Source organism: Anolis sagrei, chromosome X (genome assembly GCF_037176765.1).
Source record: "Anolis sagrei isolate rAnoSag1 chromosome X, rAnoSag1.mat, whole genome shotgun sequence".
NCBI lineage: Eukaryota > Metazoa > Chordata > Lepidosauria > Squamata > Dactyloidae > Anolis > Anolis sagrei.
Genome location: NC_090034.1, coordinates 42813327 through 42841265, shown reverse-complemented (window position 1 = coordinate 42841265; position 27939 = coordinate 42813327). Strand labels below are relative to the sequence as shown.

General features: G+C 44.5%; 2 protein-coding genes across 3 annotated transcripts in view; one reads left to right on the top strand and one right to left on the bottom strand.

The window, feature by feature from the left end:
* Positions 1–4189, top strand: part of TESC (tescalcin) — a 30586-nt gene extending 26397 nt beyond the window's left edge. For both annotated transcript variants that reach the window (XM_060785478.2, XM_067473253.1), the window contains exons 5-8: positions 506–567; positions 665–772; positions 3473–3520; positions 3871–4189. In XM_060785478.2, the coding sequence (XP_060641461.1) occupies positions 506–567; positions 665–772; positions 3473–3520; positions 3871–3948 (296 nt within the window). In that variant the 3' untranslated portion in view covers positions 3949–4189. The remainder of the gene's footprint in view (positions 1–505; positions 568–664; positions 773–3472; positions 3521–3870) is intronic.
* The window catches only part of FBXW8 (F-box and WD repeat domain containing 8), a 122674-nt gene continuing 98891 nt past the window's right edge, over positions 4157–27939 (bottom strand). Inside the window, exons 8-11 of the mRNA XM_060785774.2 lie at positions 21530–21657; positions 11431–11604; positions 8316–8432; positions 4157–6527 (exon numbers count right to left, since the gene is read on the bottom strand). Coding sequence (XP_060641757.2) covers positions 6383–6527; positions 8316–8432; positions 11431–11604; positions 21530–21657 — 564 coding nt within the window. The 3' untranslated portion in view covers positions 4157–6382. The remainder of the gene's footprint in view (positions 6528–8315; positions 8433–11430; positions 11605–21529; positions 21658–27939) is intronic.

Sequence of the window (27939 nt, the reverse complement as noted above, 5' to 3'; positions counted from 1 at the left end):
TTTGAAATGACTTCAAGATCCACATGGGAATCTTGCATCAACCCTATGAGAAAGGATCAGTCTCTCTTTGCCAGTGTTTTTGCGCCTGTTTAAAAGCGGTTTTATTTATCCAAGCTTTTTAATGAGCGCATTGCCTCTCTGCTAGAGTTTGGGGTGATTCTTTTATCATGAAGGTGCCCTGGTGTTTTTATCACCTAAATGACAGTTGTACATAACCTTGGCATCTAAAAGGATGAAGCCAATTGAGAAATGTGTGGAAAGGCCAACAAAACCAATGCACTAGAACAGCCCTCCCCAATCTGAATCAATGGCTGCATGGGGAGTGGACAACCCTATTGGTCCCATAGACCTAGACCACTTGACTGTTATAGTAGGATCCTGATGAGTTGTACCCAGTGCATGTGCCCTTCCAGGGTTTTTATTGTTAGTGGCTCAGGTGCAAAGGAGAGATTGCCTGCTGTTCCTTCTGATTTCCCTCCTGTGTGTTTTGCCTTGTCTCTCCTAGTTCTCTTTCACATGTATGACGCAGACAGCGATGGGAAGATCACTCTGCAGGAATATAGGAATGTAATGTATCATTTTGCCCTTCCGTTCTTCAAATTGACCTTTCCATGGACCGTCTGCCACCCCTTCCAACTAGTGCTTGGCTTGCTTCTTCTGACAGGTTGTGCAAGAGATGCTCTCTGGGAACCCGCATCTGGACAAGGAGTCAGTGAGGTCCATCGCAGATGGCGCCATGATGGAAGCAGCCACCATCTGTGTAGGACAAATGGTAGGCCACCTTGGTCTCTTCCATGCTCTTTGGACACCCTAGAAGAGCGGGAGCTTAGTAGGGCGCTCATGCTTTGCATGCAGAATGCCCCAAGTTCCATGACTGACATCTCCAGTTAGAAGTGAACCAGGTAGACCCACTGGCTTAATAGGATTTGCCCACGTTACTTTCTCTTTCAACAGCGTACACTTCATTTGGGATTAACCAGAAAAAGTCATGTCATACTCTGATGTTGTATTCTTAGGGGTTTTTTTGGCAAGGAATGCTCAGAAGTGGTTATGCCAGTTCCTTCCGCTGAAAGATCACCCCAGCACTGGGATTCATTGGCAGACTCCCCTCCAAGTACTCAGCAGGGCTAACCCTGCTCAGCTTCCAAGGTTAGACAGGATCTGATGCCTGACTTGTAGGATACAGACAGGATCTAGGCAGCCTGCCCCAGCTTGGGGTGTGCATTTTTTCATTTATATATAAGATCTGATTCCACTTACTGGAAATTGAAAGCATGGTAAAAGGAAAGAGTAGATGCGCTCCATCAATCTTGCTAAAAGCTTGAGGACCATTTTTCCCCACTCAAAGAAGTCTCCTGAACAGCTAGACTGCCTGTCGCAGCAATGGGTATTTAGCAGTATCATGGCACAGTCACTGGAGGGACTGAGAGGACTGCAACAGAACCAAGCAGGCCTGGCTTCAAGTCCCTGCTCAGCCACAAAGCTCACTGGGTGGCCATAGGACAGGCACCATTTTTCAACATAAACTGCTGTAAAGCAGAAGGAGGGAGAATCCTAAATTCAAATGGTAAAACATTGGAAAAAGAGGAGGAATTGGGACATGAACAAAAGGATTGAGGGTCTGGACTTGTTTTTCAGCATCCTTTTGTTCAGGCATTTGGTGATTGAAAGACCCTCTAGTGTTGGCATTTGAGTGCTGGGCAGGGATGTAAGCAGGCCTAGATTCGAATCCCTACAGAGCTGTGGAAGTCCACTAGGTGACGTTACACAAGTCACATTCTCTCAGCCTCAGAGAAAGGCAATGGCAACCCTTCCTGGGGAAAAAGCATACCAGAACACCCTGGGAGAGAGTCACCATCATTTGGGGTCTATATGAAGGCACATAAACAGCTTTAGATGGTTGATTTCTACTGGTTTTATACTACTTCCTATGTTTTTTTAAGTATGCCTAGTTTTGTTTTCTGTACAAAGGTTTTAATCTGACTTCAGTGTTGACAGTCCCACCACACCTGTGTGTACCGTATATGTGGCTGGAAGTCTAAAGTAACACGTCATGCTGTATTCTGGCTGAGCTCTTACATTGGGGCTGCATATTCAGTCCCAGCACTAATTCACACTATGCAAGACTAGGTTGCCTGTCTAGAACTGTGGTCTTTGCAGTGATCATCTGTGATCAGTAGGGATCATTCTGCACTTGCCCAGAGATTTAGAGCTGTGTTTGGCAGTAATCCCACCATGTAAGGGATGTGTTTCCACTGAAATCCAGTTCTAAGTCTGCCACCCAAAGGCACCACATGAAGTAGGAAAGAGGGCAGGTTGCGTGAGTTCACAGAGGATCGCTCTGAAGTGCCACAGTTGTGGGTGGGCAACCGCTGTGATTTGCACAGGTGAGAGAACAGCAAGATAAACTCAATGAGTATCGTGCAGTGGTTCTCAACCTGCGAGTCCCTAGGTGTTTTGGCCTACAGCTCCCAGAAATCCCAGCCAGTTTACCAGTTTACCAAAACATCTGGGGACCCACAGGTTGAGAACCACTGGTATAGTGGGTCATGGCAGCACCAAGGTACACATGGGGATCTTGCATCAACCCAGTGAGCACCCAGTCTGTAAAGAGGAAGGAACATAGACGGTTGGCGGCCATGTAAGCTGCTCAGGAGAGTAGCAGGGGGGGACTCCTTCTGAGATCTGACAACAAGGTGGCTGCCACCTGTGTAACGTGAACTTTGACCCATTGCAGAAGATGTTTCCCAGCAAGGGAGTAGACCAGGTAGGCAGGTGGGATTCAACTCAGTGGAGAGAGATTAAGATGAGATCTTCTTTTTTTTCTTACCCATGCCATAGGTAATGAACAGCCAAAACGACTTTTTAAAGTGTTTCTATAGAGAATAGGAGGTCCTGTGTAATGTCTAGGGCAGACCTGCACAACCTGGAACCCTTCCAGGGGCTTTGGACTTCAACTCCCCAGAATTCCTGACTATTTGGACAAGCTGGCCAGGGCTTCTGGCAGTTGGAGGCCTAAATGCCTGGAGGGCCATAGGTTGTGCAGGCCCGCTCTCGGAGATAAAGGCCATTTTAACTGCCATGGCTGCATCCTGTGGAATGCTGGGGATTGCGGTTGATGAGGTTTGCAAATTGCAAATCCTTGATGTCCACAGGACACAACTGTGGCTGTTCAAGTGGTATCAAAGTGCTATAATTCTGTCATGTGGAAGGCACCCAGCTCTAGAACTGAGGCCCCTTCCACACTGCCCCTATATCCCAGGATCTGATCCCAGATTATCTGGCAGTGGAGACTCATATAATCCAATTTAAAGCAGATAATCTGGGATCAGATCCTGGGATATATGGCAGTGTAAAAGGGGCCTGAAAGTGCCACAACTATGTCTGGGTAAGAAACCTTTCAGTATAGTCTCACACACCCTTGTTTTTGAGAACCACCCTCATCTCACCTCTTTTTCACTTCTAATTGCAGGAACCAGATCAAGTATATGAGGGAATCACCTTTGAAGACTTCCTTAAGGTTAGAACTCTTCTTCATGTATTCAGTTGGTTGGAGCAAATCAGAGATGGGCTGGACCTTCAATGCTCAGCTCTTCAGGCTTTTGTAGCCCTCAATTTCATGCTGTGAGAGGGGGAGGATGGACTAGAGCAAAGGAAGGGGTACCCCAAGCCCTCCTCCCCCACTGAAATCCTCCCAGAGGCCTGCGCCACCCACAAAATTGACCCCAACGGACACAATCCCACCCTGAAGTGCCATGATGCTACCTATGGTCCATGGCACCGACAGTCATCCTGGCTGTATTTGACTTGTATCATTTGGCCTGACTGCAGCCAGCCCTTCAACACCATTTCTGTCCTTTCTCATTGCAGATTTGGCAAGGAATAGACCTAGAGACCAAGATGCATGTCCGCTTCCTGACCATGGAGCCCATTGCAATGTGCTACTGATGGAGAAGACAGTGGATGGAAAATGCTGGTGCCTTTACAGATACCTGGAGCAAAATGTCAGGTAGTCAATACGGGTCCAAGAAGGGTTGCGTCTCCCAGAGTGGTCAAGCCAGAGGGCCACTGGTTCCACCAAACAGGTGGTGCCTTTGATCTGAACTAGCTTTACCGATCGTAATGTAGGCAAATCATGAGACAAAATCTGAAAACATTAATTAAAAACAAGTTTTATTTTTAAACCCTGGGCAGTGGCATGTTCCTTTATATTAGTTTGAGCCTTCCTTCTCAGCGGCCTGGTCGAGCATCACGTTCCAGGAGCAGGAGAGCTTACGCTGAGGAGATGGAGTGTAAGTGGAACCTCACAGAGTTACATGCAGTTGACCTAGTCAGTGGCACAACCAAAGGGCACACGTGTGCCAGCGTTCACACATTTGGCTGGGTAAATCTACCTAGGTCTAGGTTGCTGTTTGCTGTGTCTTGATATCAGGAGGTTATGATATCAAGTGGGGTTCCTTGAGCTCAATGTTGGGGTCCTCCAACCCAGTATTTGCCAGGTGTCCTGGTTTGCAATTCTCATTATTCCCTGCCTCTCTCGGGGGGCTTTTGTATATCTGTTTTTAAAAAAGAAATACTCCTCCAGGCCTAGGGGCCTCCTGACCTCCTTGCATCTGCCCCTTCTTGCTATCTTCCTAATGTGCCATAGGTGTTGATGGGGGAACAGGGGCACACTGGCAAGGAGGCCAGAGGCCTCTTTGCCAATGTGCCAACTTGCCCCTTGGCTTTTGCAGAAGATGTGGAAAACAAGCTGGTTTAGCAAGCCTTGCAAATAAATACTGATTTATAATGTGTAAATGTGTGGATTTCGTACCCAGAGTTACATAAACATCTCTTGGGCCTAAAGGGGCCAAGAGTGGAAATGTTTGGAAAAGCCCTGTTGAAAATGATAGTTCTGTCACAAAAAAGCCATCAGTATCAAAGTCAGCATAATTAACTGTAATTAATATACCTTTCCCCCAAAGGGGAGTTGCTGAAACCAACAGCATTCCAGAATATAAAGAAATCTTTCAGCTTTCAGGCTTGTGCTTGATAGATGAGCAATCCCCGACTCCATGAGCCACTTTCGATCCTTTAAAATCTGCATCGCCCAAGGGAATGCCTTTTTATGCTCCAGTAGACCTGCAGGTTTTTACTCTGAATTCAATCAAGTGTCAAAAAAGACATTTCCAGCTAATTATTTCAGCAACATTCTAATGAATAGGAATTGAAGCATTTAAAACTGAAATTGAGAGACAAGCTTGGCTTGTGTAAGCTGGCTTGCAAGATAATATAGTTCATGTTTATACTGGCTCTATTCAAGAGAGATTTACCAATATTTCTGTAGTCACACATTTTCTATAGTTTTAAACATTACTATAGGCTGTCATGTGTGCTAGTTTTTTCAGCCATTAAGTCTTCAAACTTCTTCTTTGAGTTCACTGAAAATGGGGAACAAAGAAAGAACAGCAAACGCAAAGACATGGTCATTTTTGGCTTTTTGGACACAACTTGCCAATTGGCAGGATTTATTAGCAGGGTCTCAACAGAATTTAATAAATACCTTCTTTGCAACTGTTTAATTTATACAAAGACAGACTTCCAGGTGCCAAAGCAAGAAAAGAAGAGGGATAGAAACAGAACTTTAGATCTACTTGGCTTTGCCATTGGTGACCACTTGATGCAACCATCCACTGCCCTATAATGCAGTTTGGTCACTCTAGGCTCACTTACATGATGCAGTTCAATGTAGTTAAACTCAATTATGAGTCTACAGTAACCAGTGCAGACGGGGCCCTAGTGAGCACAAAACATGAACATGAAAAGCAGAAGCAGCAGCTCATTTTCCTTTTTGAAATCTGCAAAGTGCCACTGACAATATAACATTCTTATTTTGTAAAACAACAAAAACATGATTTTTCATGTAAACATGGATAATAGGTAATATTCTTCACCACTGTGTGTCCAGTTGTATTGTCTCACCACTGATGAAGGGCCACGGTGAAGATTTTTCAAGTGATGCTCACTTTATTCTCCATTTCATCTCTTCTCACAGCAGCCTCGGTTCTCTCTCCTCGCTAAGGGTCTTAAGACCCTTCTATGGACTATGAGACAAAGCGAGGGGGACCCAGCTTGGGTTCCTGATGGAGCAATTGCCCTCCAACACTCCCCCTCCTTTCCATAGGAATTGTGGGCCAGCACCTCTTTGCAGAACCCACTCTGGCACACCTGTACCAGAGCTTGCCCGCTACTCTTTCGACTTTATCCTCCTCTTCTGACCTGTGGGAGACTCTTGGGTGTTTGCTGCAGGATTCCCCGCTCAGTGTCCTAACAAGGAGCGCAGCTCCTCAATTCTCCCGGGTTCGGAGGCATGACCTTGCCAATGGCCATTCAGGCGCCCTCCTTAGATGTCGTCGTAGGGGACTGCCAGGCCAATGTTGTAGTTATAACCAGTCGTTTCATTATAAGAGGAGCGGCAAATAGGAAGGACACTCTCGGCAGCCATGTGGTCCGCAGAGAATGTGTAGGCATAGATGATCCCTCGGTGCCTGACCAAAGAGGGGCAAAAAGAAACGTGTGTGTCATTGAGTCGGAAGAGAACTCAACCCTTCAAAGCCACAGCCTATCACTCCCCACAGCAAGGCAATTATCAAACCATTCTGCAACCCATTCCATGGGATCCAAGGCAAATTCTTCCCAAAAGCAATGCCAGGGAAATCTATAGGACTTGCCTGCAACTCCTGTGCAAGCGATTATTCTACTGTTACATCTCTTAGTTGCAACCTCACAGAACCAGAAAGTACAAAGTGCCAAACAATAAAAAAGAGGAGAAGGCTCTGTGTTGTGTCGATACATCTCGCATCATTCTGTCAACTGTATCTGCCACTCAGGTGGTTTTCTGGTGACAACACAAAGATAACGCTCTACCGATTTCACTGAACTTGTTATGTCAAATGACAACATGCTTTCTTCAATACAGAATTGGCTGAAATAGACTGGCATTTCAGAACAATGATGAATGTTGAGACACTGCTAATTTGGTCACCCACTTACATTTATTTCACTGGCCAACACACATTTTGGTGCCCCAATTTTTTCTGGATATACTTGACCAGCTGATTCCAACAATGGCACCCGTTTTCTCCCATCAGCAATAGTTTTTCAGGTACAGAACATATGCTATCTACTATTTTCCCATCAACAACCGTGATAACCCTATCTCAGAAACTAGAGTTGATGCAGTCTATCCAATGCCATTTTCCAAATCAGGAACAAACCTAAAAACCAAGGTACCAAGAATTTTTTTTGTTGGGCTGTGTGTCTCCTAACAGATTTGTTAAAGGACCCACATTGCTGTTTCTCTCCTATGAACAAGGTACAATACTGCATTATACCAAATCAGATCATTGGCCCACCTAGCAAAGCCTGATCTGCTCCAGAGGTGGGCAGCATCCAGAGCCTGGGGTGCAGTGCTCCATGGGAAACCCACTCCTAGCACTCAGGTTTAAAGGGAGCTGAAAGCATCACAGGTTCTCATCTATCACAATACTGGCTCAATCAGGCATCTTCAAACTGCGGCCCTCCAGCTGTTTCGGCCTTCAACTCCCAGAATTCCTGACAATTGAACAAGCTCATTAGGGCTTCTGAGAGTTGGAGACCCAAACAGCTGGAGGGTTGCAGTTTTAGGATGCCTGACTAAAACATAGCCACTAAGACACCATATCCAGTGGCCAACACACATTTTGGTGCCTCAAATAATAGCCCTGTTTCTGGTATATCTGACCTGCTGATTCCAAAAATGGCACCAGTTTCTCCCTATCGCAGTGGTTCTCAACCTGTGGGTCCCCAGATGTTTTGGCCTTCAATTCCCAGAAATCCTAACAGCTGGTAAACTGGCTGGGATTTCTGGGAGTTGTAGGCCAAAACATCTGGGGACCCACAGGTTGAGAATCACTGCCCTATCGGCTCTGGTTTTTGAGATAGAGAACTATGTCATTTACTAGTCACCATCTGCTTGCCTATAAAGAATTATGTTGACTATATTTAAGAAACCAGAGCTGATATGGTCTATCCAATGCCATTTCTGAATCAACACCCCAAAGAACCCCATGAACAGGCCTAAAAACCAAGACACCAAGAGAAATGATTTTTCTATGATGAACTGCAGTGAAGCTAGGCCTCCTTCTACCTTGCCTTCACCAGGCTATGTTCCCTCCAATTCTCACAGGCACTGACGTATATCCATCCACCCACAGTGCTTTGCAAGTTTGGTGGCACTGCCCATTCGACTCTCCCTGCTTTCTGGATTCTCCTTCCTGTTTAGATGAATGACTTACCTTCGATGCGCCGTCAAGTCATCATCCGTGATGCAGGCGCCTCGGGGCACCTTCTCATCAGGAACATTGGCTGTGATGAGGCTGTGTGCATTGAACCAGACATGGCGAACCGGGTGCCTGGACAAAGGAAGCAGGTGCCCTGTTGGTCACTGACTTGTTCTTGTTTTCATTTTCATGAGAATTATGTTTCAAATGTCTAAACGCAATATGTAAGCCCTTAACATCTTAATTAAGATATTAAAAATCTAGTCATTCCAATGCAGGGAGCCCCCGGTGGCGTAGTGGGTTAAACCCTTGTGCCAGCAGAACTGAAGAACAACAGGTCAGAGGTTCAAATCCAGGGAGAGCACAGATGAGCTCCCTCTGTCAGCTCCAGCTCCCCATGCGGGAACATGAGAAAAGCCTCCCACAAGAATGGTAAAAACATTTTAAAAACCAAAACATCCAGATGTCCCCTGGGCAACATCCTTGCAGATGGTCAATTCTCTCACACCAGAAGTGACTTGCAGTTTCTCAAGTTGCTCCTGACATGAAAAAATAAATTCCAATGCACAGAAATTTTGTACAAAGTGTTAAGAAAAAGAGTCAAGCACCAAAGGTATTTGATTAAATGTATCCTGAGATAAAGAAATACAATAGAAATATATTGGTTCATAATTACGCTCAAATATTCAGAGCAAATCTAATTGAAAATGATAATCTACACATCTCTCTGTGTGGGCGTCATTCATGTGATTCAATGCATAGTGATGAGTCTATTCACATGACTGTTCCTTTCCCTTCTTGAAAATACAGGGTGTCCCAAAAGTCGCCCTCCTGGCCTCATTGCCAACCTTCTATTAACTAAGTGGACCGAGCTATTCCTGCAGCTTTGCCCACCAACCAAGAAGACCGGACATCATTTATTTTAAGAAGGAAAAAGAGAGATTTGTAGATGTTGTTTTCAGCACCACCAAGTGGATGGCCGCAGAAATGTAACTGATCCAGACAGATTGCAATAATAAAAAAAAGAATCTGAGCTGGTTCATATGGACAGTCCTGTGTTGAAGGCAGAGCTTGGACTCTTTTGGGTTTGGATCACAATCCTCAGAACTTTAAAGCTGGCGTGGCCACTATCCATGCTTAGCTGAGGGATTTTGGGGACTGTAGTCCAAAAAAGTAACTTTCCAAAGTTGTACTGTAGGTAATGTGAACACAACAGCCTTCTTCTTCATCCTACTCTTTTTCTCTGATCACTAGACATGGCAAAAAATGAAAGAAGTTGTAGTCCAATCCATCTATCTGGAGCATACTCTTGTAAACGGGCAGGAAAAGACTCTGCTGTGTGTAACGACAAAGATATCATAGAAACTGAAGGAACTGAACCTAAATTTGAACTAAAAATGGGTCCTGAGTCTACTAAGGCTTCTACTGTAGACCATCTTTCCGCCACACCTCCCTCTTGCATTAACTGTGAGCACACATGTATACCAAGTCAAATCATAGCTTCATCCAATCCTGTGTTAACAGCTGACAAAAAGCTCTACTCAAACATGCTAGGAATGGAGCCTAGGGCCTTTTTTATTCAAAGTATATGTGCTACCACTGAGCTAGAGCCTTTTAACTGATTTAAAGCACATTGTGTCATTGGTACACCCAATTCCGTTTTTCTCAGCATTGACTGGCAGTGGCTCTTTAGGATTTCAAATAGGGGTCTCTCAGATGGATAATAATGAGATGGAATTGTTGGTGACTAAACCTGGGCCTCCTCCCTGCCAAATGGAGCTCTACCTCTATAGCTGTTGTGTTCCTCTACAAACTGCTCTATAGCTGTTGTGTTCCTCTACAAACTGAAAAAGAAGGCGCTCTCTTATACTGGGGAGCACTGGGCTTTGACTCCATCATGCCAAGTGCCAGCTCTGCCAAGTGGTAGTCCTCTTGGATGTTCAGCACAGATCCATTCCAGTCATGCTGGTTTCAGATTCTATCAACTGGGAGGGCAAAAACAAGGTGTGGTGTGAAACCTTCACTGACGTTATGGGTACAAATAGGGCAATATGCTGCACACTCAAGAGGGAATTCAACCATTTTACACTCTAAAGGTCCCACAGTATACAGTACAACTTTATTAACTATGGATTGGATATAAATGGTTTCATTTACCCATGCTGCAAAAAATATTCTCCCTGCACAGAAGTGTTTGTGGGCCTCCCCAGGTACTGCAGTGCAATTTTATGGTATGCTTCCTGCCCAAGTGTAGTCAAACTATAGGGCATGCTAATATCTACGTTGTTGGGGGGAGGGGGGGGGCTTGGAACATATCCCTATGGATATGAGAATCATACTGTAATATATTATCCCAACCCAGCACAGAAGTACTGAACCTCAACTTCCATCAGCCCAAGTCATTAGCCATGCTGCCCACGAATGATGGGAACTGTAGTCCAACAGCTGTAAGAAGTGAAGTTAGGAAAGCTGCACAAAGCACCCACAACCTCTCCAAACGGGCCATGCTCTGTGGATTCATTTTATTACAACAGGTTCATAAGACCCTATATCACTTTTATCTAGACCACAGCTTTCCAGATGTTTGGCCCTCCAGCTTCCAGAAGCCCTAACAAGCTTGTCCAATGGCCAGGAATTCAGGGAGCTGAAGTCCACAACACCTGGAGGGTCACAGGTTGGATACCCCTGGTCTAGATCATTTCCACAGTAACAACGCAAGGCAGATGTGGCAGGGGATTCAACAAACTACTAACTGTAAACCAAACAATAACATTCCTACTGAGGGGGAATGTTGGCAGAGGAGTTGAATCGCTTTTTTGCCCGCTTTGAAGTACGCCCACCAGAGGCAGCTGGAATTCAGCCACAGGGCAGTTACAAGTCCAACCTCACCATGGAGAAACATGAGGTAAGGCGTGTTTTGAGGGCTGGGAATCCCATCCTAGAGATGGAGGCAAAAGGTTCCCCAGCCCTGCTCTAAAACTGGATGAAGTGGTGGCAAACAAGGAAGAAGCCTGAAACAAGTACAGATCGACACACATTTGTGGATTTCAACTACACATACTTATACTTTTTTGGCACTGGGATGAAATAGCTTGATCACCGATTGCAGAAAATGGGCTGAGAGCATTACCTGGCATGCATTTCCCAGAGTTTTGTGCCCATTCGTTGGTCCCACACACAGACCAGGCCTTCTTCCCCTCCACTGACAATCTTCCAGTCATCCATCTGCACAGCTGAGACTCCGAGCTGGTGGCCATAGACTGAGCAGGCCGGCTTGCTTTTGCGTACGTCATACACTCTCACCCTAAAACAAGAACAGGAGAGGAGTAAAAGCTCATGGCATGCACCAACGTTAAGACATCCATAATCCTGCTTTCATCCCACCGAGCGCTTACTACACCAAGATCAACCTAGAACTGCGTTGAACACACCTCAGGTGTCCATATTTCTAGGTGGAACTTCACAAAAATGACAGGCCAGTCATTTCTTCAGAGGCAACATCAACAAATGTCTTCACACAAATGTGCCTTTTATTTATTTATGACATTTCTACCCCGTCTTTCTCACCCTGGAGGGGACTCAAGGCGGCTTTACATACAGGCAACAATTTGATGCCCTAAAACACAATATACACTTACCGTAAAAACCGGGGTAATAGACGACTTTTTAAACCTTTAAAATCCTTTGAAAACTTGGGGGTCGTCTTGTCTTCTGGACATATTAGATGACGAATGGCAGTGGAGCCAAGGCAGCGGAGGAGAACATCCGCCTGCAGCGGCCTGCCCTCCGACCTCCTTCCTCACGCTGCCTCTTTCCTCACTGGGCCTAGCTGGGGCCCAACGGAGCGTCTGGCACCTTTCTCTCCTCCGTCCTCGCCCCGCAGATGCCTTCCTCGGCGGTGGAGGCGCACACGGGACGGGAGAGGAGGGAAAGATGCACCCTGCGGAGGCCGGCGCTGTCTTCCGCAGCTGGTGCACACCTTTCCCTCCTCTCTCGTCCCGTGTGCGCCTGCCGAGGAAGGCATCTGCGAGGCGAGGACGGAGGAGGAAGACCTGCGCTGGTGAGCGCGCTCACCCCTGCTGCTTCCGGAGAGGCTTCCAGCATGTCTACAGGCTCCTGCAGCAGCGCGGCGTGGGCCAGACGCTCCGTTGGGCCCCAGCTGGGCCCAGTGAGGAAAGAGGCAGCATGAGGAAGGAGGCCGGAGGGCCGCCTTCCTCACGCTGCCTCTCTCCTTCCTGGACCCTGGAACCAATTGAGGCCAATGCTGTTTTAGGCTGTGTCAATAGGAGAAACCTGAGAAAAGGCAAAAGGGAACTGATATGACACTTTACCTTGGCTGGTTTTTATAATTGCTTTAAATGAGAATTATTTCATGTAACAGTTTATTTTAACTTATTGCCAGCATGATGTAAAGGACCCAGAGTATAAATGAAATTCAAGGGAGAAAGAGCAACTGTAATGTACAATGTAAGGTACAATGTCCCTCTCATGGGAATCTGCATGTCATAAGCATTTGAATTAAAGTTACCATCTTGAATTCAAATCTGATTTTTAATTTTTTTTTAATTTAGTGTGCATTGGAAGAGGGGTGGTCTTATACGGCGAGTATATCCCAAACTCTATATTTTAACTGAAAAAATTGAGGGTCATCTTATACGCCCAGTCGTCTTATATGCCGGAATATACGGTAAATAAACATTAAAATAGAATTTTAAAGTACATTAAAACAATTAAAACATTTAAAAACAATACATTAAGAGTTAAACACATAATCCACAAGCATAATCCAGGCCATTCCAATGTTCCAAGTCTATCTATTGCACAGGTTCTTTAAAGGCTTGGTCACAAAGCCCTGATTTCACTCTCTTGCAGAAGGTCAGGAGAGAGGAGACTGATCTAACATTGCTGGGGAGGGAGTTCCACACTTGAGGAGCCACCACTGAGAAGGCACTGTCACTCACCTCCGCCGATCGCGCCCGCGAGAAGGCGGCACCGAGATCAGGGCCTCCCCAGATGATCTTAAACGTTTCTTCCCTTAACATCCTTCAATTCTCCTCCTAAAACCCTTTTAGTCACTATGAGGGAAACAGTAGCCCATCAGATGTTTTGGATGACAACCCCACAGTCCTTTACCGTTGGCTTTGTTTAGTTGGTGCAATGGGATATTAGGCTAAAATAACTGCAGGGATAATATTTCCCTCATCTATGAAATAGTGGTTAACTTAGGCTGCTATCATATTTATTTCATAGGTTAGACCACTATCTCATTTTTCGTCAATGAGGGTAAGATCAAGATCATCGGTTTCCTCCTCCCCATTATATACTGTGAGGTAGGCTAGGCTGAGAGAGTGTGATTGGCCCAAGATCTCCCAGTGAGTTTGATGGCTCAACGGGCCTGGCCCTCAACCACTATTCAACCAGTCCCAGTCCAGCACTCAACCACTACAACACAGTGGCTTCTGAGACCCATTTTCATGAATGTCGATTGCCTTTTTGAATGGTCTGCATTGCCTGCCATCCTTTCTTAACACTGGCAAGTTCCCTTTTCAAGCCAACAGCCATCTCCCCCTTACAGAGCACAACCAAAACAGGGACCCAGATGGCTAACTTCTCATAAAGGTCAAGCCAATCATTTCAGGGTCTCACTCGCCAGCCTTTAACCTCTTGGACTTGGCAACCGATCATGTCTGCCTTGCAAAAAGCCAGTCCCACCTCCTGCTGGGATCGCTCTGTTGATTTGGTCAAAATGAAAAATCAATACATGATTTCATGCGGCCTGCTCCTTCAAGAGTGAAAGGCCCCATGGGGATCGGCTGCCAGCCTTTGTAAATTACACTCAATGTGTCAAGAAGTCTCCAGGGGCAATAAACATATTTTGGAGACCAGGATGGAGGCCTCGTGACACACATGATGTGTGAGAAGAGCACATTCTAGGCAGACTTCAGATCCATGGGACCCTATGCTACACAAATGGAAGCACAATTTCCAAAGAAAACAAGCTTCTGATCCGTGCTCTGTAGGCTGCCTCTCAAATACTGCCTGGTGCATATTAGTCAGGATGGTGATGGGTCCTGCAAAACAAGTCCTATGAGAGATGGCTAAAAGTTCTGGAGATCTTTAACAAAACAAACAGATGACTCAACTATGGAAGGAGACTGAGAAGAAAGAACTTCATCTTGGAAGGCACTGAATACACTGCGTCTGGCACCACGAGAGGCAAAGCCAACCTTAAGAAATGGGGCCACAAAGTGGAGTCCATGACATGCGAGTATAGAGAAGAGCAGACCACAGACCACCTACTACAATGCAACCTGAGCCCTGCCATTTGCACAACAGAGGATATCCTTACAGCAACACCAGAGGTACTCCAAGTGGTCAGCTACTGGTCAAAGGACATTTAATAGAATGCCAAGTTTTTAAACTTTGTGTTTTTTTAAAAACACATTACAACTGTACCCTTGGTTTGCTCCTGATACGATAAATAAATAAATCTTGGAAAACAGAAGAAAGGGAATAAACTTCACTTGCAAAGCACAACTACTCCAAGACACAAAAGCGCTGCCAACTTGTACAGTTTTAAGGGAAGTAAATAACATTTATGGAATATGGGGCCGTCAATGGATACTCATCAGGATAGGTATATAACATTCACAGTAACAAGGGTACTAAACTTATGTGTTATCAGTTGCTGGGGAATGCAAGGCACCAGAGGCAGATGGCTTCATAAGCAAATGTTATAATGGGAAGTGCTGATGCCAACATTTCTTCACCTCTTTAGTTTTTTTTTCTTTTTCGTGTCAGGAGCGACTTGAGAATCTGCAAGTGCATCAGACAGTACAGGAAAAACAACCAGATACCAACACGGGTGCAGCCACCCACCTACTGGGAATATACAAGCAACCACTATGTCTACTAATGGCTGTCTATATACCGAGAGTGTCTTCAAGCTTTTTCTTTTTTGTGTCAGGAGCAACTTGAGAAACTGCAAGTCACTTCTGGTGTGAGAGAATTGGCCGTCTGCAAGGACGTTGCCCAGGGGATGCCTGGATGCTTTACCATCCTGTGGGAGGCTTCTGTTATGACTTCGCATGAGAAGCTGGAGCTGATAGGACGGGAGCTCACTCTGCTTCCCGGATTTGAACTGCCAACCTTTCAGTCAGCAGTCATGCCAGCACAAGGTTTAACCCATTGCACCACTGGGGGCTCCACCTATTTAGTAACATACTAGGAGGAGGCCCAATTTCATGCTCATGGGTCATCTTAATAATGAAACCAAGAAATTCCTCTCATAAACTGTTCTTAACCTTGCTTACATTAATGTTACCTTGACAGATCGGGATATAAACTGCATTGAAATAAAAATAAATGCAGATACTCAGTATCATGGAAGCGGGCCCTCCAAAAACTGTTGTACTAGAAATCTCATCCGTCATAACTAGCATAGCCAATGATGAGGAATGATGGGAACTGGAGTCGCAATCCAACCACATCTGGAGGCTACTATGTTAGTCATCCCTGATATGTGAGAGAAAGCGAGCAAGGAAGTACATGAGCACAGGAGGAATAGCTTCAGAGATAATCCAAGACAGAAGAAATGGGAGGGGGGAAATCACAGCAGATCACAAAAGGGGGGGAAACAATCCAGGGAGCTGCTGGGCAGAAAAATTGAAGCTAATCCTTGGGAAATGATGAACCGCAGAAGATCAGTTGCCTGCGTGGATAGGAGCCCAACAAGGAGGACGCTCATTGTGCCAGAACTTCCATTGTTTAGGATTTCTGCTCTGATCTGGAGACTGTTCAGAAGAGAAAAAAGCCTCCCCTCTTTCTCCCCCTTGACCTTCTCGAATGAAACTGCTCCGCAGGAACCCGTGAATAACTCTATCCCGACAATTAAAACAAAAAGATGACAAAGACTCCAACCAGGCAGAATGTGCCTGACAGGCTGGAACAGGGACGGGAGTGTGCTGGGCCTGGGCTGCTCCCAGCTCCTCCGCCTCGCTTGCTGAAGCATCCACAGATGGAGGAAACAAAGCCCGGCTCCCTCTTCCTCCGACAAAGCAGGGCCTCCGCAGACCTGGGCACCGGGCAAAAGCAGAACGCAGCTTCGAAGCTCCATCCTTCGCCGCGTGGGGCCTGGCACTCCGCCTGCCGGCACCACGAACCATAATCAGGCAGCCTTCAATGTGCCGAGCCCTGGCTGGGCCTTTGTGGTTTCATTAGCGAGGACCTGGCTTCCAGGCCTCCATGCCCAGAGAAAACAACAGACACTTTCAAATTGTTAGGGAAAAGTCTTGCAAGCTCTACGTCCCAGGTGCCAGTGACTGAAAATGTGGCAGTTGTTCCACGCTGCTTGGGATCACTTCTTGCAAATGTCCAACTGAGGGTTCTGTGAACTTCTCATACTTTATCAGAAGGATGGGGACCCTTTGGCCCTCCAAGTGTTTTGGAATTCAGATTCTCCCAAAGCCCCAGCCCAGTGCAAGGTATTGTGGTACCTGTGGTTTCAAAGGTCTGGAAAAACAAATGTTCCTCCATCAGAATGCTGGATTAAGTATGTAAGGACCTAGGTTCAAATCTCCAATCCCCAATGAAATTCACTGGGTTGTCTCAGGCTGGTCAGACAGTCATTGGAGGGAGAAGCAGTGATGGACAGCCATGTACTTTCTCCAAGCCAGAGTTTTTAAAAGTTCATGTTGACTATGTATCCCAGAATCTCTCGGCCAGCATAGACCATAGCCATTCTGATCAAAAAAAGCTCTGAGAGTTGTAGTTCCCAACCTCATAAATGTTTCCCAGGTCAGCCTTAAATACGTGGCTGCTGTAAATTAAGTCATGATAGTGGTTGGGGGGATTCTGGAACTTGGGAGTCAAAAACTAATACTTCCAGAGTGTCTTAAGAGAGAGGAAGCTCAAGTAGAGTTCTCAAGGAAAGCACATTTCTCAGCTTTAGGACTATGAAGATAGAGTGAGAGAAGCTACACAGAGCCTCTGCTGTACAAGAGATTAGGCTTTTCATGAGATTGTACAATACCTTGGTGACTGTGTGTCACATTCTGCCCTCTCATTAGACCACAAGAAATTCATTTCAAGCCAATCCAACACAGGTAGAAGAATGAATGTTTCAATAACCAATCACCCTACTTTTGAGGAAAGACTACAGCTCAGCAGCCATGATTTTGCTTTGCAGGTAGAAGATCCCATGTTTTATCCCTTCCATCTCCAGGCTGGTAGCTAATGATGGGAAGACCTCTCTTTCCCTGAGATCCTGCAGGGTTGATGCCAATCATTATGGACATCACTGGTTGAGACAGACAAATAATGTAATCTAGTACAAGGAAGGTTCATATGTACAATGGTTTCAACAGAAAACCCACAGCTAAAAAAGGCAGGGTCCATGCCAAGTATACAGAAGGGCCCAGCTTCCATTCCTCTATTTCTGAACACCTTAGACCTGAACCAGTTTCAACTACAGCAGCCCTATGAAATCAGTAGGTTTCACCTATCCAGGGCCAGAGAAGCAGATGGCGGAAACAGAAGAACAGCCTGCCTCAGGGGAGCGTGCTTTCTCCATCAATGTTCAACATTTACACAAATGACCAGCCACTGCCAGAAGGGACAGAGAGTTCCATCTATGCAGATGATCGTGCCATCACCGCTGAAGCAGGGAGCTTTGAGATGGTTGAATAGAAACTCTCCAAAGCTCTAGGTCAGTGATTCTCAACCTGGGGTCCTCAGATGTTTTTGGCCTTCAACTCCCAGAAATCCTAACAGCTGGTCAACTGGCTGGGATTTCTGGGAGTTGTAGGCCAAAAACATCTGGGGACCCCAGGTTGAGAACCACTGCTCTAGGTGCTCTTCCTGCCTGTTACAGGGAAAACCAGCTGATCCCTAATCCATCCAAAACACAAAGACATGTGCTTTTCATCTTAAGAACAGAGAAGCATCCCGAGCTCTGAGGATTACCTGGGAAGGAATCCCACTGGAGCATTGCAGCACACCCAAATACCTGGGAGTCACTCTGGACCGTGCTCTGACTTACAAGCAGCATTGCCTGAATATCAAGCAAAATGTGGGCAGTAGAAACAGTACCATACGAAAGCTGACTGGCACAACCTGGGGATCACAACCAGACACTGTGAATACATCTGCCCTTGCGCTATGCTACTCTGCTGCTGAGTACGCATGCCCAGTGTAGAGCACATCTCACCATGCTAAAACAGTAGATGTGGCTCTTAACGAAACATGCCGCATCATCACAGGGTGTCTGCACCCTACACCACTGGAGAAATTACACAACCTGACATCCGCCGGGAATTAATAGCCAACAGTGAAAGGACCACGGCAGTGACATCTCCAGCTCATCCCGTTTGGATATCAGCCAGCACGTCAACGACTTAAATCAAGAAATAGTTTTCTAAGATCTACAGAGACACAAGCGAGAGTCCAAAAGTGGCAGGCTCAAACCCAGAACCTCAATCAATGGCTGATACCAAATGAGAGACTCTGCCCTGGGCACACAGAAAACTGGGTGACTTGGAATGCGCTGAACAGACTGCGCTCTGGCACCACGAGATGCAGAGCCAACCTTAAGAAATGGGGCTACAAAGTGGAGTCCACGACATGCGAGTGCAGAGAAGAGGAAACCACAGACCATCTGCTGCAATGCAACCTAAGCCCTGCCACATGCACAATGGAGGACCTTCTTGCAGCAACACCGGAAGCACTCCAAGTGGCCAGCTACTGGTCAAAGGGCATTTAATCAACTACCAAGCTTGCAAACTTTGTGTTTTGTTTGTCTGTCTGTTTGTTTGTTAAACAATGCAATGCAACTGTTTGGTCTGCCCCTGACACGATAAATAAATTGATTTATTTACCTATCCATTGATTCATCATTCTGCCATTCCGTTGTTGGGAATAATAATAATAATAATAATAATAATAATAATAATAATAACAACATCAACAACAACTTTATTTGTACCCCGCCTCCATCTCCCCAAGGGGAATCCGGGCGGCTAACATGGGGCCAAGCCCAAACAATTACAATAAAGCAAAATAAAATACATACAAGACACATGACAACATTAAGCAAAAATGCTTATACAATAACATAATAAAACAATAAGATAGTAACAATAACATAATACAACAGAGTATAAAAAATAATATAAGAATTTAGAAGAGGGTGAAGTAGATAAATAAAGTGCTGTATTTAGAGAGAGACTTGGGTGGGACAAACAATTAGGTTATTCTCAACTGAGGGATGGGATAAAGTACATCAGAAAACCAATTGACACTGAGACAGGACCTGACATGGGAATTAATAATTCATTCTTCAAAAGCACACAGGAAAAGACAAGTTTTTAAACTTTTCCTAAAAATTGCCAGGGTGGATGCTTGCCTAATCTCCCTGAGGAGCGAGTTCCAGAGCCAAGGGGCCACCACGGAGAAGGCCCTCTCCCTCGTCCCCACAAGCCACGCTTGTGACGGGAGGCGGGAGCGAGAGGAGGGTCTCCCTCAAAGATTGAAGGGATTGCGCAGGTTCGTAGGGGGAAATGCGATCATGAAGGTAGGCCAGTCCCAAACTAATCCATTAAGAGTCTCCATTTCTCCTGCCTTTCTCAGCAAGCTCAAGTGGGGACATTGGAATAGCTCCACTGTATTATTCTCCGAGGAAAAAAGAAATGTGCTGCAACCCACCAGCTATTTTGAGAATACATTCAAAGAAATTCATCTGGAACCCCTTGGGGAGGTTCAAGCATTGCAGTGGTGATTAAGGTAACAAAAGCCCTCCTGCTATACGGCTTCATGTTGTCCTGATGCACGACTCCGCATGAAGGGAGGCGAAGCAGAAAAGACTTGTGTGCTTTTTGCAAACTGAAGGGAGGAGTGAAATTCTCAGGGAGAAATAGAAATACTTGGTGGCTGCCAGACAACCACCTATGCATTGTACTCAGGTGGCAGGCATGTAGCCGGGGGGGGGGGGGAGGGGGCTTGAGGGGCTTCAGCCCCCCCCCCCCCCCGAAATTCTCATGGGGGTTCGTGAAAAGGCCTTACTGGTGCATTATTTAAACTGTTATGTTTATTCATATCATGATCTGATCACCATACTCAATATATCCCATATGCATGGGGGTATTGGGGTAATGATACAAAAGGTTTGCTAGGGTAGACCCTCTTTCACTCAGACTCAGCCCCCCCCCCCGAAACTCAGCCCCCCCCCGAAATCCCCCTGAAAAAAATTCAGCCCCCCCCCCCCCCCCCGAAACGAAATCCTGGCTACGGGCCTGTCAGGTGGCATCTTCCTTGAACAAGGAACAAAACGCATTATATATTTGGAAGCAGCAGCTCTCGCGGCTTCAAGATGGGAGCTCCAGAGTGAAATCCACAGGCTTCGCAACTAGACACCCAACTGCCCAAGCAAACGGGCACCTGCAGTTGGATGCCCCGTTGCTTGGGGTGGGAGCAGGAAGACGAGGAGGGAGGAAACAGGGCGCTATTAGTCACTGGATGTCTGCCACGGTACAACATCCCTTTGGAGCAATGCCATCTCCATAATTAACACTCTCCCCACTCCCAAGGGGAGGGGGGACTCAAAAATTGGACTCGAAGGGTTGTTTTTAAAAAGCACTGTAATCCTTTCATGCTGATGACTCCGAGCGCTTCCATGTCTGCCAACAGACACGGAGCAGAGGAGTGAAAACAATATATGGGCTGCCTAAGCCGGGAAGAGAAAGAGAATGCTGCTAATCAACTAAATGGAATTTGGAGCCTGTTCACAAATAAATCCTCTCTTTTGGTCACCTGAGGGACACCGTAGTATCCCAATGTACGTTCTTGTTACTGCTTAGGGGCGGGGGGAGAAGGAAGGAGCTTTTTTGGCCCGGGTCATTTCTCCCTGAGGTTATTTTTCTCCTTCAAATCACTGGAAGTGAGGTGTGAAGTGCCAGACTCATTTGGTGAGTGTTGGTGGGAAAGAGAATGGGATTCCAAGAGGCCACGCTGGGCCGCACACCAACTGTTTCCACCAAATGTCTTTTGAAAAGAAAAAGAAACGAAGAAATACTTCCATTGAGTGTATAAAAATAAATGTGGGGATCGCTTTCCAACCATCACACAATTCTTGGGAACTCAATGCCTGCACAGAGTCTGCTCAAAGTATCCAGTGTGGTTCTGTGCAAGAGCGTAAGAGTCCGCATCGCATGAGGGTTCCTCTAGCTAAGACGTACCTTCGGTCTTTATTTCCTGCAACCACCATGAACGGGGGGCTGTCCCGGAGGTTGACACATGTGAAGTCGCCCAAGGAGCTTCCAAGCTGCGTCACACATTGTCCAGTCTCCAAACTGTAGAGAAGGATCTGGAAGACACGTTACCAAAATGAACAACCAAGGTCAAGCCACTGGTCTCCCTGAGATCAAGGTAGTACTCCCCAATGCCAGTCGACCTATGTAGGCCAACCAGAGTGACGTTTACTTTTTATTTTGGTATAGGAGATGAGTCAACACTCTCCGCTGTCCCAGAAGATATCGTGCTAGGTGGAATACAGGTGCTGATAGTAAAAACAACAACAGTAGCAATAGTAATTTATTACCCGCCTCTTGTGTCTCGAGGCAGAGTACAACATGGTTAAAACAGAGAGATAAAACAGAGAGATAAACGTTTCGGGCCCCACCTATCTCCGCAATAGCATCTCCCCCTACAGTAGACTCGTAGATCTACTGGGGAGGCTCTTCTCTCGTTCCCACCACCGTCTCAAGTGTGGTTGGTGGGGGCAAGGGAGAGGGCCTTCTCGGTGGTGGCCCCCCACCTCTGGAATGCCCTTCCCAGAGAGGTAAGAGAAGCCCCGTCACCTGCCTCCTTCCGCAAGAACCTGAAAACCTGGTCATTCCAGCAAGCTTTTGAACATGATTAACCCCAGGCCCTACCCTGGCTATTACTTAGGTCCCCACTCTGTACTCTATACACTTCCCCAGCCCTTTGCTACTAGCCCTGGTCTAGCCCTATTACAGCTATTCAGCAGGCCCTGGAAATGAAGAGCCCCAGGCACCACCCTGGCCATTAGTTAGGCCCTTGCCATGCACTTTACCCACTTCCCTGGGCCTAAGTTTTCCCGTTGGCCCAGTCCTCTTGTTTTCATGCAGCAGATCTTGGAAATAAATAGCTCCAGGTCCCACCCTGACCACCAGGTAGGCCATGCTTGCCCTTTACTGACTCCCCACTCCCTAGTCTACTTCGTTGTAGTAGCCTAGCCCTCTCATAGTTGTCGAGGCCCACTTTGAAATCTTGGCCATTGGAAGCTGCACTGCCCAATGTAATTAGTACTGAACTGGATTTTTAAATTTAAGTATGTACAATTGTTATATAAATACTATGTTTATACTTTTTATAATGACTTTTTGAATGTTTTATGTCGGTAATTGCAATGCTTTACCATGCTGGAAATCGCCCTGAGTCCCCTTGGGGAGATGGAGCGGTATACAAATAAAGGTTTATTATTTATTATTATTAACAAAATTGTGTCTCCCAAAAGAAGAAAATGGCTATTGCTGCTCCCTTCACAAGACTCAACATCTGCCACTTGCAGAAGCTGTCTCCCTTTGCCTAATGGGAGGGCCAACCCTCACCAGGAAGAGTAGCCAGAACCAAGCCCAAGAATTAGAACTACAAAGCACAAAATCAACAACATGTTCATCTTTCTGGTAAAGTTAGACAGAGCAGGGTCTACAACGACTGCTCCTTTTGGACCCCGTAGGGAGGCACATCAGCTCTGAGAGCCTCAGACACGCCGGACAGGTTGGAAGCCCTAACTGCAGCTTCAGAAAAACAGGCAGCAACAAGTATAGTTTAGTTGTGTTTCCAGCTAGTACAACCCCTTCCTCGCTGTCCTTCCACCATCAGACTATGAGTCTTTAAAAAAAAAATCAACAGACTTTTTGAACTGAAGGTTTTGAAGGTCTTTTAAGACAATACTACAGTGTTTGACACATAATGGATTTCTTTTAGTGAAACTTGCCTAGATCTATATTCAAATGGCAACTTGTGCAAAATAAGTTTAACATACTTTACCATTCACTAGAATTCAAGACATTTTAAAAGCAAAATAATTCTTAACTAGAATTATTGGTTATTATTTTTTTTAGCAAAAACTGTTTCAATCTGGCTAATAGCCATAGTACCACCAGCTACTTCCCACCCCCTCCATATCATATGCAAAAATCCTAATGTAGAAATTTTAAAGAAACTCCTTGCAAAGCAGGGAATATATCTTCACAATCAAAAGAATTTCAAAATATGTCTACACACATCATGATTTCACATTAATAAAGAATACCTCATAAGGACAGGAATAGGCATTAAAGCACTTCCTTGTGATTTGAGCTCTCTGACTGTTTTAGGTACACAAGTATGGATAACTAAAAAAATTGCATAAATGGAGCAATGTTTAAAATCATAATCAAATGTTTCGTTAACATTATTCCATCATGTTTAACCTTTTCAGGAATCACTTACTTCTAATTTTGTAACGTTCCAGCTTGTCCAAATAGCATTGTGAATTTAATAATATAATAATAATAAACTTTATTTATACCCTGCCACCATCTCCCCCAACGGGGACTCGGGGTGGCTTACACGAGGCCAAGCCCAAACAGCAAATTACAATACAGTAAAATACAGTAAAATAAAAACCGGAACGCAAGCAACAACACATTAAATACAAAAACATGATGAATACAATAAGCAATGAACACAAAACATAAGAATGCAATGAACAATCACAATAACAGTGAGTGGGCCACATGTACAATAAAATGAGCAGATTATTTGAAACTGGCAGGGGCGAAAGGAGGGCCTCCCCCAAAGATCGAAAAGCTCGGGCTGGTTCATGGAGAGAGATACGGTCACGAAGGTAGGTGTGTCCCAAACCGTTTAGGGCTTTATAGGTAAGAACCTGTACCTTGAATTGGGACCAGAAAATGAATGGCAAATATTTTTTTCTTAATATTTTTTTCCTTTCCCTCTTCTTCTTTTCTTTCCTTTCCCTTCCTTTCGTTGACAACCATGCATAACACCTTTTCTGAACAAAAGCTTAACGTTCACATCTCAAGAGTTCTGCCATAATACACTACATATACTATGGAAAAGAAAGTCACAACAAATAGCTCCAAAGGATTCTTCCTCATGTCTTTCTTCAGAAGAAAGTTAATGTGATGAAAATTTAGATTTTATAATGGTATATATATATATATATATATATATATATATATATATATATATGAATGATTATTTTATTGTTTACCCCACTCCCACCGTCCAACCCTTCTCCTGGACATACAATTTATCTGTGGAAAGTCCAGGGTGGGAGAAAGAACTCTTGTCTGTTGGAGGTAGGTGTGAATGTTTAAATTGGAAACCTTGATTAGCATTTGATGGCCTGAGAGTTTTTAAGTGTGGCTTGTTACTGCCTGTTATTTTATCTTTCATCATCTTGTAGTATATTGCCATATAGCCATCTGGGCCTGAGGATTTATCTGTCTTTAAATTCTGAATTGCCTCATCGATTTCCTGTACTGTTATTGATCAATTCAAACGTTCCTGGTCTTCTTCAGGGAGGGTTGGAAGCTTTTAAATTTTTATGTATTCTACTACTACTTCTGTTGAACCTCCTTCATTTTTGTATAGATCCTCATAAAAGTCTTTTAGATGTTGTTTGATCTTTTGTTCTTCTTTAATTTCTTTATCTTCACGTTTCAATGAAATTATATATTTATTTTAATGCTGTGTTTTTAATTTATTTGATAACCATATGCCTGGTTTATTTGCGTGTTGAAAAAAAATCTGCTTACTAAATTTCAATATTTGTCCATTTGTTCCACCAGAATTGTCGATGCTTCTTAATAGTTTTAGTTTTCCAGCTAGCCTTTTTGTCTTTTGGTTGTTTATTATATTCAAGTACAGTCTGACACCAACCTTGGATGAATATCAGCACTTAATAACTGTGTAGGAAGGCTTTTTGTAGCCCAGATCATGTCAATTCTCGACAGCGAATTGCGTCTGTCTAATCGGAATGTAAACTCTTTTTCAGGTCCATGCTATAATCGCCATACGTCTATAAGCTCTAGGTCATCTGTTAATTTGCATATTTTCTGTCTATGTTTTGTTCCACTACCCTGTTGAAGTTTCCTACTATATATAATCAGTTCATCATAGTCTGTATTTTCTATTTCTTTATGCAATTTGGTAAAGAAGGTTATCCATTGTTTGGAGCACATATACTGGCTAATAATATTTTTTGTTGTTGTCTAGATCAACTGTGCTCAACTGAAAGCGCCGTTTTTGATCTGCTTTTATTTCAGCAGGTAGTAGATTTTCTTTTATATATGTATCTACATCTCTTTTCTTAATATTGTCCATTGTAATGTGGACTTGGTCTAATTTTTAATGTAATCAGATTTATATTTGCTTTTTAGATGTGGGTTTCCTGAATATCTATAACATTTGCCTCTGATGATCTTAGATGTTGATTCTCCCCCTTTCTTTGGTGAGTTAAGACCACTGGCATTCAGTGATAGTATTTTTAGAGTCCTCATTGCAAAGGTTCTAGTGTGTGGGTAACCTGGTTGGCTTCTTCACTGGGTTCTTCCGTTCCCTCTTCTTGGTCTAGATGTTCTGTTGTTGGTTTCTTATGTATTTTCTTGTCTTGAGGAGTTCAACTTCCTTGAATCTTTTGGTTGGTGGTTTTCTGTGGATTTCCTTTTGACGTATACTGTTTTTGACCACTTTTTATCATTTTTAATATTGGAAATATTAAATTAATTGCATCGCTTTAATTTGTTAAGTCACCCTGAGTCCCAATTTTGGGGGAAAGGTGTGGTATAAATTAATAAGGAGACTATAATTGCAATTACGAAGTGACACTCTTGAAATGTGGTGTCTTACCCAATGATATTTCTTTGCTGCCTATATATAGTACATAAATATAAATTTATTTATTTATTTACTTCATTTATATACCGCTTTTCTCAGCCCTTGGGCGACTCAAAGCAGTTAACAATAGCAAAATTCAATGCTCAACATCATAAAAACAGTTAAAAACAATTAAAATAATAACATAATAAACTGTTAAACATTAATATAAATACAGTAATATAAATATCATAATAAATATAATAATACTAATAACCGTCATCTTGAAGAGAATCCCAATCATGGTTGGCCCAAAACTTCAAGAGTCCCCAAATTTAGTATAACATGATTGCTGGCTTGTGCCCTTTTCTATTTTATTATGAACCTAGCAAAGGGGTTCCACTGTCAAACTGAATGCATTTCTCCTAGCATTCAGACAGAAACTATTCTCTGTGAGGAAACCTATGAGATCCAGATCTGGGGCAGCAGAGAGCAAGTCTCCACTGTGTTTTACATGATGGTCCTATCATGGATTTAAAGAACACTACCATATCACCATCAAGTCAGACTTGGCCACAGTGGTCTACACTGTCGTTACATCTAGGATAGACTACTGCAACGCACACTACGTGGGGTTGCCTTTGAAGACTGCTCGGAAGCTTCAAATAGTCCAACGAGAGGCAGCCAGGTTAATAACTGGCGCGGCATACAGGGAGCAAACAACTCCCATGTTATGCCAGCTCCACCGGCGGCCAGTTTGCTACCGGGCACAATTCAAAGTGCTGGCTTTGGCCTATAAAGCCCTAAATGGCCCCAGCCCAAATTACCTGTCCGAACGCATCTCTCCCTATGAACCATTGTGGAGATTAAGATCCTCCGGGGAGGCCCTGCTTTCCATCCCACCATTGTCACAGGCACGATTGGTGGGGAAGAGAGACAGGGCCTTCTCAGTGATTGCTCCCTGACTATGGAACTCCCTTCCTAGTGAGATCAGGTCGGCTCCTTCTCGCCTGTCCTTTAGAAGGATGGTAAAAACTTGCCTGTGGGACCAAGCTTTCGGGACAGGGCAATAAAGCAGCAATAGGAAAGATTATCAGGCCAATTAGATTTGACGTGGATGACTAGGACGGTTTTAAATGGTGTATTTTAATATTTTTGATAAATGTTTTTAATGTTTATGTATGTATATAATAATTTGTTTCCCATCATTGAATGTTTGCCGTATATATGCTGTGCTCCACCCTGAGTCCTCTTTGGGGTGAGAAGGGTGGAATATAAATGTAAATAGATATAAATAAAATCTAGTCCTCTTTTTTCAGCCTTAACATACTGCGTTCCTCCATCTTTCTTCATATGTTTTGTTTTCCCTACCACTGGCAGCATCTCCTGCCTTCCTCTTCTTGTTTTTGACTTGTTTCAATATTTCAAAGCCAACTTTTGGGAAGAACTTCCTGCAAAGCAGTGAACAAAACAATAAAATAAGACCACAGTAGCACAATAAATTGTATCACCGAACTTTAAAATTCAGCCAAAAGTCTGCCTGCCAACCAAACATATCCAATAAAAGTCATTGGAAAAATTTGGATTTTCAACGCTGTTTAAAAACCCAAATACCGTTCCAATTTGCCTCTATTTTTCAAGGGCTGCAAAAGTGGGCACAGTGCTCCTGATGATGTCACACCAGGAGAGCATAACATGAGACTATTCTTTCTTGGTGTAGCAATTTGAACCTCAG